General features: G+C 38.3%; 1 protein-coding gene across 3 annotated transcripts in view; it reads left to right on the forward strand.

Annotated features, from left to right (window-relative positions):
• Positions 1 to 15409, forward strand: part of AMBRA1 (autophagy and beclin 1 regulator 1) — a 124489-nt gene that overhangs the window by 32842 nt on the left and 76238 nt on the right. For 2 of the 3 annotated variants that reach the window (XM_030274256.4, XM_072929950.1), the window contains 2 exons: positions 2390 to 2572; positions 15052 to 15135. In XM_030274256.4, coding sequence (XP_030130116.4) covers positions 2390 to 2572; positions 15052 to 15135 — 267 coding nt within the window. The remainder of the gene's footprint in view (positions 1 to 2389; positions 2573 to 15051; positions 15136 to 15409) is intronic. The other variant, XM_030274257.4, reaches the window with a different exon arrangement.

Consider the following 15409-nt stretch of genomic DNA (forward strand, 5'->3'; position numbering starts at 1 on the left):
AGAGTCTTCCTCCATTAACCATACTGGTGTGCTGGGCTAGTAGGATATTTTTAACTGTCCCTTTAACTAGTTAGAAATTTGAAAAGTGACTAAAGGAAGTGTTACTGCATTTTGAAGGGTTTTTTGTAGTATCTCAAGTTCCAAATGTAAAGTTATGTCTTTGAAAAGTTAAATAACAAGGTAGAAAAGTGAAACAAAGGTGATATAAACATCTCTATCTGTGTCTGTGTGTGTTTATGTGTTTTAAATATATATTAAATATATATACCTCCTTAAAACCACACTGTCTCCAATGGAGTCTTTTTTTAAAGAGTACATAAGCTACATGATCTGAAAAATTTATTTTTGAGAACATGTGTGTGTGTTAGTTTTGTTTCTGCATTTACTGTCTGTATTGCTGCTATATTTGAATAACCTAGGTCAGCAGTGAGGCAGGGAGAATATTTTTTGACGTTCCCTCAGATTTAGAATGAATATTTTGATGTAGACTGCAGCAGTATTTTTCAGTGGCATTGGTGTACTTCACTAAGGTCAGCTTGGCTGTTCTGTCACTCTCCACAGTTACCATATGTACTGAGCTCAGAAAATAATCTGCAGAAGAATTAAATTAGGCTGTCATCAAAGAACACACAAAATAATGTTTTTAAAATAGAAATATTCAATAAAAGTTATATATGCTCCCAGACTGTGTGTATGTATATATGTGTGTGTGTGTATATATATATATATATATGCATTTGTATATATGTATAAAGCATCACAGGATGTTTGTTAGATATATCTCTAGAAAAAAATCTAAGCAGCTAGAAAGTATTTTGTCCCTTACACCTTTCCCTCTGTGTATCGGACTTAAGCTTCTTATGTTGTCTTTGGAAATCTTTTTCACAGTCTATCCAGTGTACATACCATGTGCTGTCAGGAAGCTGAATCTGGCATCTTGTTATTGGTTATAGCCACTCTTTATTGCCTGCTCTTTCTTCTAACAGGCATCACCATGCTTTTTCTTCTGGTGACCTGCATAATTTTAGAAGACTACTAAACTCATTCTTCATACTCTTCTGTAAAATTCTCCCTTGGTGTGATAAAAGGAAAAAGAAAAGTTTCAGTGGTTACACTGCTGGACTGCTGCATCCACTGTTCATGTTTTCCAGTGTTTGCCTTGTCCCCGTGTTTCTCTTTTCTCTCTCTGTACATATTACGATGTAGATTTTTTTTTTAAGGCATTCACAAAAGTTTTGGCTTATGGGAAAGCCCAGAGAAGCAGCTCCTCATTTATTAGTGTGCATCTGTAATGCCTTGCTTTTTTGTATTTGGCCTATTAAGTCTTATGGGGAGTAGGGAGCAGTGATGTGTTTGTCCAGCAAAGCTTTCTTCTTTATGTAAGCATGAACAGGTTTAACTTATTAAACAGTGCATAAAAGATTCAGGAGGAATCAAGCTGAGTGTGTTATTCCTCTTACCCTTTTAATGCTTATTGGCTTAAGTTTTTCCACCCCTGAACCTGTAATCTGTCTCCTAAACTTGTCCTTCCCCCAAATTAGAATTCAAGTCTAACCAAATAAGGCTAATGAAATGATAAATGAAGCATCTGAGGCATCTGGATTTTAACACTGAGTAAGTGGGTCACAGAAAACGTGTGAGGAGCTGTGGATATACACAGGGTAGGAAAAGAGAGTATGTGTTTTCCTGTCTCAAGAGAGTAATACTGGTGTGTGATAGCTGATGCAAACAAATGCTAAGTTATGCATGAGAGAGAATTAAGAGTTAATTACAGAGGAAAGATTTGCTTTCAGGTCGGATACAAGGATTTAAAGCTCCACTTAATATATACCTAGTGGATCTGATGAAATTGCCACTATATAAAATCCCTACCATTTTGATTACAAAATAGTTAAAGATGTGAAACCCTTTTTTCCTCCTGTTTGATATTCCATGGTACTCCCTAACTACCATCAAAATCACAGCATCTTTCTTCATTGTTGATTTGAACAGTGCTGTTGTTTGGCATTGCAGGCAGAGTTCACATGGGGACTGGGCTTGGTTCTTACAAGTGATGCTTACTGAGCTTACTAGAGTGAATTGGTAATAAAAGAATCAGTGAGCTCCAGAGAGTACCGAGAAGCAAATTTCTCTCTTCTGTGGATGAGCTTTTTGTCTGTAGGTACTGTGTGATGCTTCTGTTTGCAAAGGGGATCATGTGGGAGTTTAGCATATAAAGGGAAAATTACTTTTCCTTGCTTTCTGTATTTAATCTAACAGATAAAATGCAAACAGTCAGCCTTGTGATAGGCTGTTACTGGCCTGGCACTTATAGTTCAAAAGGAAAAATAGGACTGCCTGTCATTATATACTTATGTAATGGGTGTCTGTGTATCCTTTTCTTGCTCAGGTTGTCTCCTGCTGCATATTACGCCCAGAGGATGATCCAGTATCTTTCCCGGAGGGACAGTATTCGACAGCGCTCTATGCGATATCAGCAAAACCGTCTCCGCTCTTCCTCTTCCTCTGCTTCCACTTCAGAGAACTCAAGCCCATCTGTGGAGGGAAATGATCTGGAATTTGAAGATTTTGAGTAAGTGTGTGTGCTGCCTAGCCCTATTGCTTTCATCTGTTGTCAGCACAGGACTGCTTTGTGGTTCCCTACTGTTTATCAATCAAAGACACCTTAGGCTTCTTGTAGGAACAGGTTAAGTAATTCAATCAATAATTAGAGTATTGATTGCTAGAAATAGGTCATTTCTGTTATGAAAATTAAGGATGTTTTAGGCTACCTTCAACACATTAGGTATCTCAACTACATTTAGAAGACTGGTTAAATAAAGAAAGTGAGAAGTGAGAATCTTTTTCTCCAATGGAACAGATGGGGAACAAAGAATTTACTAGAGTTGTCAAATCTTGAGACAGAACAGGGATCACTAAGAGGTGTTGCAAGACTTAGTTCTTTCGTCTAAGGCTTTGGGAGACAAACATGTCCTTTAGCTTTTTCTTGCTCTATCTCTGTAGCTTTGTCAAATTAGCTGACATTCCTGGGACTGGGGTTTTTTGGTTTGGTTTGGAACTTTTTAAAGATTTGGTGGTTGTGCATCTGTTGAGGCTTAGTTTCTTGCAAGGAGCTAAAAAGGCTTCTTGTGTTAATGTGAGGAATGGATCTGCATCCAAGCCTTAGAAGAATATTCCTGTTAGCCGCTGTATTTCCTTCTGGGTGGTTCTGCTGATGAACTTTTGAAGTTTGTTCTCCAGCATCTGCTTTTGGACTTCCGGTGATACCCACTGTAATCCCAGCAAAAAATTTATTGCAAACCCTTTCTAATAAATAGAAAAGTATAGTAATGTATTCTTTAGATGGCATATAGACCAAAAGCACAGGAATTTAGATTAAAATCCATTCTAGCAGCAAAGAGACTATAACCTTTCTAGCCTGTCTTCAGTAATTTCCTTTTAAATATGAGATTTTCCCTGAGTAGCCTTAAGTATTTCACTGAGTTTTCCTCCATTTGTGTATACTGCAATTAAAACATAGGATAATTTGGAGCATGGTTGTAGAAGTAGTCTATGGTTATAGTGTAGTAGAGCGGTGTGTTTAATGGGACCTGTGAACTCCTCAAAAAAGTCTGTGTTGTTATGTTGCAACTACCAGCAAAGGATGCTGTCAACTTCCCTACTATTTTAATTTGCACATTCACTTGCTGCAGTGGCAGATAGTTGGGATGACATGCTGTTAAAGCACCATGTCCTTTGTTTCAGGGTGAAGTCCCTTTCTGAAGGACACTAGTCACACACTAGCTATTCCCAAAAGCAAGATACTAATCCCTTTCTAACTTTCAAGTGGTGGTAGACAATTTTTTTTCTTAGAAAGTTGTTCTGTGAAGCTGCCATTTCATGCTCCAGCAATTGAATATTCTGAAGTACAGGGTGAGAGAATGTCTTTCCCTCTCATTGTGGCTTTGTTTGTGTAAAATGTAAATGAGGGCAGATAAGCTATTAGACAGTGACTCTTCTTCATTTTCTCAAGCATCCTTGTGGTCTGGAAGAGGAGAAATAGGGTGGCTGCTGGACCTGTTTTTGTGAAGTGGGTGTGTTGCAAGCATAGACCTTACTATTTTCATGATTCCATTTTATTTGTCTGGGGCAGCTTGTTCTGCTGGAAAAGTAAAAGATGGTATGTTATTTGTTCACAGAGCCAGGCAAATGCCTGTAAAGAAGTGTGTTCCCCTGCAGAGAATGTTCACACAGTAAGAGCACCCAGTCAGGAAAGCAATTCAATCAGCCATACTAAGGTTGTCTTTCATTTCATACTGAGCAAAAAGAAGTGTTTATTCCTTAAAGTGCAGTGCCTGAATTTGTTGGTTGAATATTTCATATCCAATTCTGGTCTGTGTATTGAAGACCTGCTGTCTTTTTACTTCTCTGCTTCATTATTTCTCTTGGCTGATTAGAGAGTGCTGCTGTGCGGGGGTCCTTAGAGCTAGAACTTCTTGTGACTCATTTGATTTCTGCTGAGACTTCACAATTAAATGTCTTAACAGTTCTTGCTTCTCCTTTTGGCTCCTGTATCCCTCCTTCTTTGCTTGTTCACCTGTGCAGTCATGTATTGCTTAATGGATGATTTTTCTTGCTGTGGTTTAGATGCTCTGACTTCTCTCTGTCTCCAGATTAGATATAGGGAAGGGTGTTGCTGCTGTGTAGCTGTCTGCAGCTCGTGCTTTTCTCCAGAAATACAGGGAACTTTTTTTTTTTTCCATAAAAGCCAGAAAATTGCCTTGGTACTTTATCTTTCTAATCTAGCTAATATAATTGGTAAATAATCTCTTTTTGTTTCCCAGAGATAGGGAAAAAGATGTAAGGGATATTAAACATCAGTAGGTTATACTGTGCATAGAGCACTGGGCAAGGAGTGAACCGTGTGCTTGTGCCAGATGCCTGGGCGACAAGCCTTCCTCTGCTTTCATATTTTCTGGGATTCAGAGGTTTTTTTCTCCTCAAAAATTCATTTTGTCTTTTTTCCAGTTTCTTTACCTAACGGCCTAGTAAGGGGCATGAAGAACTTGGCCTATGCACTGTTTGTGTGCTTATGGGCTCTAAATTTAAGTTAAAGCCTCTCCTGTGTCTCAGTCAAGGGTGAATTCATTCATAAATTCATTTAGTTTGTGGTAACAATAGAAGTAGCGTTGGTATAAGAATCTGAAGTAGTGCTTTTTATAGGTGTTGGTAATATTCTTCTTTTACACCAGCTCTTATGGACAGTATAGGAGGAGGGAGACACACTATACTTGTGTTTTTCAGTCTAATAAGATGTTCTCTCTCTACTTGTGCTCCCTGTGTTTAACTTGTCACTGTTGTCATCTTACTGCTGATTGAATGCAACTGTCAACTGTAAACTTAGTCATGTCTACATAAAAGCATTTAATACAGTTTGTAGTATATATACAGATTGTAATATTAGGTTTTTACCAGGTAGATTGATATGAGTGGGTTTTAAGGTTGGCTTTAGTAGAATCCTAAGCTAAAATGAAAAGAGTTGTGGAATAAGAATCTCTGAATGAAGAATGACATCACTTTAGTCTTCCAGCATAACTGGTAAAAATAGGTTCTTTACAGGCAAATTATACGTGTTGGACTTTCTAATTTCAAGTTCTTATTTGAGTATCTCATGTTTGCATCACATAGTAAATTGAGATTTTTAAAGCTAAACTATTTTGACTTTTTCAAGAATTTTGATTTGGTTTCTTCTATAGACTTCCTTTAGTCTAGAACAGCTCTCTGATACTGAAGACTGTAGGTGATGTTTCTAGGACTCCTTAGATAGTGCAATCTCATTTATTTTATTTGTAATTCTGAATTTGTCACCATAATAAGAATGTGAAGGTGTTTCTGGAGGTGAATTTTGGCCATCTATATCCCTATGTCTGCAGTAACTACAGGAACAAATACAGAAATACAGGTTTGTATAATCTGTCAGACTGAAAAGCAGATATATAGGGACAGCGCACCGGCTCTGAAAGCCTGAGTCAAACCCTTCACTACAGCTCAAAAAAGGCTTTCAAGCTAAGGCTAAAGGTGGGGCTGTGGCTGACTCTTCTGTCTACTTTGAAGAGTGGGCTGCCTGACAGAATATAGATGAGAAAGAGCTTGGAGATGACACTATTTCCATGTCTCCAGCTTTTCCCTGTTCTGTTTTATCCTTTCTCCTTCCCCGTAGGAGGGTTTGTGCTGGCATGGATCCACTCACTTGTGCCATTGTCATAGACTAGGAAGGTTTTTATTGCATCTCTATAACAAGATGGGCAGGCCTGAAGTCTTGTTTTAGTGCTTCATCTGTTTAATTTCTTTTGAGGCACCACAAGCATCCAGACAGAAAGTATGAAAACTGTAGGCACTGTTTTCGTGAGACCTTAATGGACCTTCTAGTTTTGTTGGAAGCAGGCTCTTGCTTTGCAAAGATGATTAATCACTTAGGGAAAGCTTGCAAGATTCAGAGTGATGTTATTTGGCTTTATTTGTCACTTTAAAATCCTTTTGTTTAAGGCACGTTGTGGACCAAGTGTTGTGGTTTCTCAGATGGATTTCTTGCAAGGGTCTCCTCGTAAGTGCATAAGATACATGAGTATCCGTCATACTTGCCTCCTGCCATTTTTGGTTGCTTTATTGACACCGTCTTGGCAAGAACTGCCAAATCTAAATTCTTCCAAAAGCCTCTTGTCTTGAAAGGTTCTAAGATCACAACCTGCCAGCCAACTGCCACTGTATTAAAGCTGCAAGTCTTACTTCCAATGTCTTGTATGTAATTTTCATTCATTTTGGAGAATAGTATGGTAGATTCTTTTTGGCCTTTTTCAGCCAAATGTTTGGTTTGTAGAATAGTGTGGTAGATTCTTTTTGACCTCTTTTATAGGTGAAATGTTTGGTTTGTGAGTCTGGTTTGTGTCATAGTTAGTGCTCCACTTCAAGCTGGCATTCTGGTTTAACTTTTGTATTAAGAAGAAAAGTGCATATCTGATTAGACATTTGTGTGAGATATCCAGGCAATCACTCTTTTGGAAAGTCTTCATTTAAAGTATGTTTTGTTGATAGCTTCTTTAGGAATCTTAACTGGGGCACTAATACATGACAATATTAACTAGTAACTGTCTGGATGCAATTGTCTGAACTAACATTAAGCACTGGGACAGAAAAGGGAAGACAATGGCTGTGACAATGTAGTTACTCAGTAGTGTGTATTTGGGTAGTAGGTTTGGTTTTGGGTTCTGTTATCTGTATTGCTGCTCAAGTGGAATGGTAGAAGTGAGTTTTGAGGAGGGATTTGTGTCATAATGAGAATAAGCATGTGGTTTGCTTGATAGCTGAGGCAGAAAGATTTTGGAAAGTTTGAATGAAGGGAGAGGTTGGAGATTGCCAGTTACTGAAATAACTTCTTCCTTACCCTTGTGATGGGAATCCATGTGTGTGTTTAAATCCAGTCTCTGCCTTTTTAGTATATTTGCTAGAGACACAATGCAATGGGAGTACTAACCTGCAGCAGTGCAATCCATTCACTGTGCTCTGTCTGACACGGTGAGAGCACATGGGTAGAACTTGGACTCTTTTTGTAAAGTCTTGGTCTTTACTGCCCTCCTTTACAGCTCTCCACTGTGCACTCAGAAATTTCAGAGTGGTTTTTTTCCTATCTGACAACCTTCAATTTCTGCAAAAGAAACTTCTTCAAATAGTAACCAGGTTTTCTTGGCAGGAGAAAGGAGAGATTGGAATGATTAAAGCTTTTTTATGATACTTTAAATAAGTATAGAGCTTTTGATCTACAGCTCCAGAATGCTGAGACAAGCTCTGTCATTGTAGAGAGAGAAGCATGAGGAATCCCAGAGGTAAAGAAAAAGGTTTACTATGTTGGGGGTCTGTAGGTTAATGGGATGCCAATTTTTAAGCTCTCATAGGACATAGTGAAGGTGGATAAGAGAGATGACTTGATCAGTGGTAGCCTTTTGTTGTAGAGGTAGTGGTATCATATCCAAATAACAAGATTTCTATGAGCAATTAGGGTGGGGTTTTTAATTTTTCTCCTTGCCATCCTGATGTTTGTATCTGAAGTTAGCAAAAGACATACAGAAGATGTGAGAATCTTAATAGGCTCTTTGTGTCATTCAAGTGCTGATGGAAATGGATTTTTAGGGTTCATGACAGGTCAGTGTACTGCAGAAAATGTAGCCTTTTTTCCTGGAAATCTTAGATGGGACAGTTTGTTATCTGTCTTGAGCATCTACAAATAATGTTCTTGTTAGCAATTTGCTATTTGAGTTCACATAAAGCAGGATTGCTATTTCTTTCTTTCTTCCCAGAGCTCCTTTATCTGTTTTTGTGTTTTTTTCATGTGCCTTTGTTTCTTGCCTCATATGGCACTGCATCATTGTTTTTGATGAAGATGGGCCTTTACAAAACTGGCTTTCAAAGCAGATGCAAATATGTGTAACTTGGTCACTTTTTGGGTTTTTTCTTCTCTGCTAGAGGTTTCTGAAGCAGTTACCACTGGGATGTCGCTTCCAGATACAAAGCAACTTATGTTAACTGTTTTCATCATCTTAAACACAGTTTCAGGCTAAGAAGTTTACAGAGTGATACTCAATCTACTCTTTGAACTTAATTTTTCAAGGATTAGTTAGTGTTAGCTTGTCTTGTGATCTACTCATAATAGCCTGCAGCTTCACTTTCTCTATTATTTTAATACTTTATAATTTGTGACAGTCTTCTGTATTACCCGTATCTTGGTCATAATGTCTAGTAATGCTGCATGGATGCAGTGAACAGGCAATAACTGTTTCCTTGCAGCAGTACTGCAGGATTTTGCTAACCTCTCCAGCATAATGTTGCTTTACCATTAAGTTACATTTCAGCAAGGCAAATGTCTTCATATCAGGGTGGTGCAAGAATGTGTGCCTTTAGAAAGGTGGCAGTTGCCAGAAAAGCTCCTGTCATACTCCATACTGTTGCCTGAGTCCATAGAAACAGTTTTGATGTCAAGATGGTACTTCTGAGTTTTTCTGCCAAATCTAAACTCCATCCATTTCTTTCCTTTTGCTTTTATTTTGTGTCTGTGCAACTCAGAAGTCAAACTAGGTCACCTAGTAGGTGAAGTCCACTCTTAATGAGAGTAATTAGGAAGCAAGCTGTTACTGGTTTGTTGGTGGCCATGCAAAGCATGTTTCAATTCTGTTTCCTTTGCAAGAATAACAGTGCAACATGTTTTTTTAAAAAGAGATAAAAGTTGATGCCTCTCTAGCTTTGTCTGGCTGCTGATGTTTGTGCTTTCTAATGCTTCACTGTAGTTATGAAGTGTATCAGTCTTATTCTAAAACAGTATCATCAAATTGTGAGCCCACCACACAGTGAGGTGATTAAAATAGAAATAACTGGATTATGTGCCTAGAAAAGAGTGAGCGCTTCATTGTAGTTCCAAATCAGTCTTTCTCTGAAGCAGTTGTCCGTGGCATTTTACAGGCAAGAACTGCTATTTCTCTTGACTTCTCATATGTGATGTTTTTCTGAAACACTTGATCTTCTGAAGTGCCATTTTTAATCTTGTAAATACATTTTCCTCTGAACTGTGCTGTGAGAGGTAATCAAGGTTTGGGGGTTTGTTTCTCTTTGGTCAGAAAAGCCATTAGTAACTCAGCAGTCTGCTATTTTATAGGAACTTTTAATTGATAAATAGACACACATTTTCTCTGGTGGTCCTTCCAAAAAGCTCCTAGTGAGAGATTGGCATTTCAGCCTTCAGAAGAATGCAGAATGATGGAAAGGCTTGAGTGACTTGTCTAACTCCTTTATCAATTGCTGTGTTAAAAATCTATTCTAGTTCTTGTCTCTCCAGCTGGCCACCATCACTCTTGGTAGTTTGTCTACTATTTTTATTCTTCAATTGGTTTTGGCTTCCAGTCTTACACTTGGGGCTTTGCTCCACAGTCATACGTTTAGTGCCAGGAAAGTATTTTTGTATAACAAATGCCTTTTTTTTTTCTTGTTTCTTGTTGTTTCCCTCAGTTCTTCCTTAAGTACTTCTTAAGTAATGACCATATCCTTCAAAGATGGGTTTATAAATGTATAACTTCTATTTTTACCAGATCATATGTGTTCTTTTAGATATAGTTTAATAGAACTATACAGTAGTCATTTTAATTTGTGAATGTCAATAATTGTACCCTTTTTGATATAACCTATATTCATGACTTCCTTCTTTGTATCTACTTGTGGAAATAACTCTCTTCTTATCTAAGTTAATTGTCTTTAATATTTTGTCTTTAATATAATCCTGTTTTTAGGTGAGATACACTTGTCGTCAGAGCCAGAAGTAGGGTGATCCCCTTTTTCTGGTTTGAGTTTCTAACTTCTCCAAGTCTTGAGGCTTGTGAGTAAAGTAGCACATACTGTATGGAACCTTAATTTTCGAGTAAGACACTAGTCTAGCTGCTCCAGGAGATACTATTTTAGCTACTATGCCCCTATACAGAATTACAGCCAACTTGCAGTGTGGCTTTTCCTTTTGTCTTTCAGGAAGCCTGTCACTCACTAAATATTCAGAATGGCAATGTTTTATATGTTTTGTGTTTACACCTCTATTTTGAGAGGCTTATTTACTAGAAGTGCTCTCATTTTTCTCTAAATTGATTTCTGTTAGAAGCTCAGGATCTTGCAGGATCAGACAGATTTAAAACTAAAGTGTTAATGTCTGGTATTTGCTGCTCCTCTCAGTGGTGAAGGTAATAGCTAACTTTCTGTCATAGTGTTCCCAACACTGTTGTTGTTGTTACCTTACCCATCAGGATAGTGCTGCAAAGTAATCATGTTCTTAGAACCATCAGCAAAAGTGATGTTCCCTTCATCATCTTTTTTCCTACTTCTTTACCCTTTGTAAAACACAGTTAACGCTTTGTCTTGGAGTACTATGTAACTTTAGAAGAGCACACTCCTCTAAAGGTATGTATCATCTCTTTTCATCCAAATCAGTAGTGAATCCTGTTAGGTGAGTTGCAAGATTTCAGGATCTGCTTCTGCTTTAGTATGGCGAGTTTATTATGACATCTTCCAGGAACCCTCTTTAGAGGGCTTGCAGTGAGGCCTGACCAACCACTAAAGCCAAATGAGTCTGCAGTGTATGATAACCTCGGAGCTCTTGATAGGTCCTTTGGGCTGCTCCTGCTCTCCGTCCTATCTCCTCTGAAGTAACCTACTGCAATTAACAACAAAAAAAAAAAAATCGAGCAAGTCAGTACAGATAGTTTACATTTTCTCAGTGCTTCAGATGTTGTTTATTTCTGCTGCATGAAGATGGTGCAACTTCCAGTGTCAACCTTAAAGGAAAGTAGTAGATGCCACTCAAACAATTATTTAGCATTTCTATTGTACATGAGTGTCTAACCTCTACAATACAAATTGATTTATCATTTTAAATTGGATTACATAAAAGGTGATAAAATGCTGAAAATATGAAACAATTGGCTTGATGTGATACAATTTGATTCTTCTGAACTTACATAGCTTACTGGTGCTGGCTTTGATAATTAAATGGCTTTTCAAAATGGTCATTGTTGACCTAATTCTATTGGCAGTGTAGTCAGTGGGGGTTTTAATATTGACTACAATGGGAACAGTTAGACCAACAGATTGCATTAGAAATCCCATGCTGTGTGTTTAATTTCACTTCCTGATACAACACTCTCTAAATATTAAAGTGAATTCATGCCAAGACAGAAAAGCAGAACATGGCGCTTTTTTGTCCTTACTGTCTTCTGTATATACTGTTATTAGTGCAATAGCCAAGTTACCAGATGAAAAAGAATGCCTTTTTCTCCAAACTTTAGGATGCAAAATTTTGTATCTCTGTTTCCAGAGCTGGTATTGCTGGTCCATTAAATTTATGTTGGTCAATTTTTATCTCAACAAGAAAACAAGACAACAGAATTAAAATCCAAGGGGATTTGACTGTCTTATCCAATTTAGGATAAACTTGCATCCTTCTTATGCCCTAATAAATGTCCATAATTCTCCTGAATGTTTGGGAATTGCTTTCTTTTCATGCTCCATTGTAGGTTGGTGTTAATATTACTTCTCCCCTACCAACTCTTATTCTCAACATCACTGTTTTGATTTGTCCCACCATGGTATCTGAACAAATGATGAATAACCTGAATTTTGAGCCAGACCTTAGAAGTTAGTTTGACCATTTGTTGGTTCTTGCAGTTTTCCTGCTGAGACAAATTAGTCTGTTAATAATTAGACTATTACATTTCCCTTGTCACCTTGATGTGGTTTATTTAATTTACTTTAGCAAGGTTATTGAGTTGCTTTATAGCAGAGGCTTTTTTTATGTACACACACACACACACACACACAGAGGGATTTGCTTTCCACTTCTGCAGGTAATGTTAATTAAACTATCCACTGTGAATCATTAGCTAATGAATCTGTAGGTAGCTGACACTAAATAGAAAGTAGAGCATTAGATCTTCATCAGTACTTTAGGGAGCCTTGGAAACTTCTCATTTCTTGCTGGAGTGCTTCACGCTGGCACTGCAGTGCGCTAACATCTGCTCTCCTCCCTCTGTCAGCAGGCTGTATGAGGTACAGAAATAACACAAAGTGCCACCCATTTTCACTGATGTGTAGGGCGTTCTTTATTTTCCTTTTTAGAGGGTGCAGAAATAATCTTCAGCTGGCACCAGGGTAATATCAGCAATTCTAGCTTTGCAACACTAGACTAGACACTCTTGCATGCAGTTGTTGAGCATCGGAGTTTACACATAAATGACTCTATTAATTAGCAATTCAGAGTAATGTTTAGTAATATTCTTCTTTACCCCAGGGGAGTGTATCTTACACTTTTACTTACAGTAAATACGAATTCTATCATTCCTGAAGGCTAGCCACTGTTTCTTACTCCCTACAATCTTGAGTTACAGAACAGGTGGCCATTGGGATCTGGGTTTTTTGTTTGGTTTTTTTTTAAGGCATGTTGAAAGTACATGTATGTCTTTTGAATTAGTAGAGGCTTTCTCTGTCATGGTGAAAACTGAAAAAAAAGCCTAGGCTATATTTTCCTCTTTTCCCATCTTGTCAGGAGATTTTGTGCACAGTAAATAAATAGGGAAGTACAGGATGGACTTCTCACATCAGAAAGTCACCTTGGTTAGAAAATGATTTTGTGGATGCTAAGACCTGTGGCTAGTGGCAATTGAAAAAAACTTGAACAATTAGTTCCTCTAGGTCTCTTGATTTAGTCTGTAGACTTTGCCCTTTTATCTCCTTTTGTTTGCTTGAGCTAATTCCTCATTCCTTTTGAAACCTGCTGCTGAGATTCTCTTCATCTGGAGAGTTCTGTAGAGTGTAGTCCTGCTCTTTTTCCTCTTGCTGATATTTGTCCATTTCAAAAGTATCTTCCAATTCTAGTAAATGTCCAAAGCAAATGCAAACCCTGAGAAAGGTTTTGTTGCTTTTCTCCCAGGGTTGCATATCAGTGTTGTTTCAAAAGGTGCTACATGGAGGTTTTTAGAAAGTATTTTTTGTCTTCTGCTAGCTCTTACTGTGTGTGGCAAGACCTGGAACATGACTTTTTTTTTTTTTCTTTGGTCTTTTCTCTTTAGCAACAAAAGTTGGTATGTCAGCACTCAGGTTTGCATGATTCCTTCTCTTATTGATCTGCATCTTAATAGGCAGGAGGCCTGTGATAAAAGAACAGCAGTAGCTTTAACATTTCTGATCTTAGGAACCCTGCTGGTTACACAAAATCTTGAGGGTGAGATGCGGCTTTAGCTGTGAACTGCAAATGCTGCATCTGCAGTGGGAGGAGAAATGGAAGCTTTGAGCTTGGATTTAGATTTGGTTTTGGTGAAATAGCTTGAAATGCTAACAAGCTTTGCAGAAGAACCTCTGCTTTTGTGTTCCTGGGTTCCTCAAGTGTGTGGGAAACAGCCACGTAATAGACTTTCTTCTCAGCCCACGTTTCTTGCTCACTGACTTCAAAAAAAGCAAAACAAAAAAAAAATTATAAAATGCGCAGCTTGCTGGAGTGGGTTCGAAATGTGCTGCTAGTGCATTGCATAAGGAATATTTAGTTTCCTAGTGATTTCAAGGCTCTGCAAGTAATATTCTCCCCACAACGGCTTGGGCAGGAGACAGGGCTGCAATTACAGATGGGGATTTGGAATCCATGGAGAGCAGACTTGTTACTTGTGCAAGGTCATACAGAGAGTAAATTTCTGAACAAAGAAGTTGGCACTGTTAAGGTCTCTTTCAGAACTCCAGAGTCGTTAATGGAGTCTCATTATTTTCCTTGCAGTTTTAGTGCTATATAATTACAGGTCCCCTTGTGGCCTAGGAATGCAATATCAGGAATTTTGTGTGATGGAGAAGGTCCTCCGGTTTGGTCTCCTGCTTGTTGTACAGCTGTCATTACCAAAATCAGACTGGGCCACCTGTGAGTTTGTCTAGCTTCTATCTTGAGACTTACAAGAATAGCAGCTCTGCAGCGTCTCCGTGAAAGCCTATATAGTGTTGCACTGCTCTCCTGGGGAAGTGCCTTCTTGTGTCTGCTGTGGGACAATGAATGCTAGACCCTTTCTCCTTCTTCCCCAAGACCCAGACATTTATTGTGAAACAGACTGAGATGTTGTTAAGGAGGTGCAATTTTATCTGATACCACCTAACATTTCTGATTTAACTGGAAGAGCTTATGAAAAGTGAGATAGTTTTAAGATCTGATGGTCAAAATTCTGATGTTTCTCTTTTATTTGCTCAGGTGCTGATTCATTGATTCTGTGTGGTTTTGTTGATGCTTTTGAGACATTGTCAAACGGTGAAGAAATGGACTTTAAAGTTACCCTTATATAAAACTGGTAGAGGATTTGGTACAGTTACTTGTGTGAATTTGGAACATTGGAAGCATAAGAACCATTGAATATCTGTAGCATACTCAGGTTGACTAGGTGATGTCACTGGTGTTTTGTTTTCTTGGAAAATACTTTTATTACATAGTATGTTTAATGTTCAGTAATTTTCTTTCTTTTGCTGAAGGGACAATGGAGACCGATCCAGGCACCGAGCTCCCCGGAATGCCCGCATGTCTGCACCATCGCTGGGGCGCTTTGTCCCAAGGTAAGGCATCTATGTGTAAGAGCAAAAGGTGTGGAAATCCTGGAGGTACCAGCAGCACAGCTTTCTGGTTCTTTCAGGTGGATTCCTTTTCTTGCACAGGGCTTCTTTATCCTTGGTTTGCAGTTTCTGGGACTCCCAAGATGGCATGCTAGTATAAGCTGCACATCCTGTGATGTTTAAAAGATAGCATGGTCTTAGTGGTTTTTGCTTACAAGTTGAGGTCACAATGTGAAGGCAGAACAGGAAGACAAAACAATCTGATCAGAGATTCTCA

Source organism: Taeniopygia guttata, chromosome 5 (assembly GCF_048771995.1).
Source record: "Taeniopygia guttata chromosome 5, bTaeGut7.mat, whole genome shotgun sequence".
In the NCBI taxonomy this organism is placed as follows: domain Eukaryota; kingdom Metazoa; phylum Chordata; class Aves; order Passeriformes; family Estrildidae; genus Taeniopygia; species Taeniopygia guttata.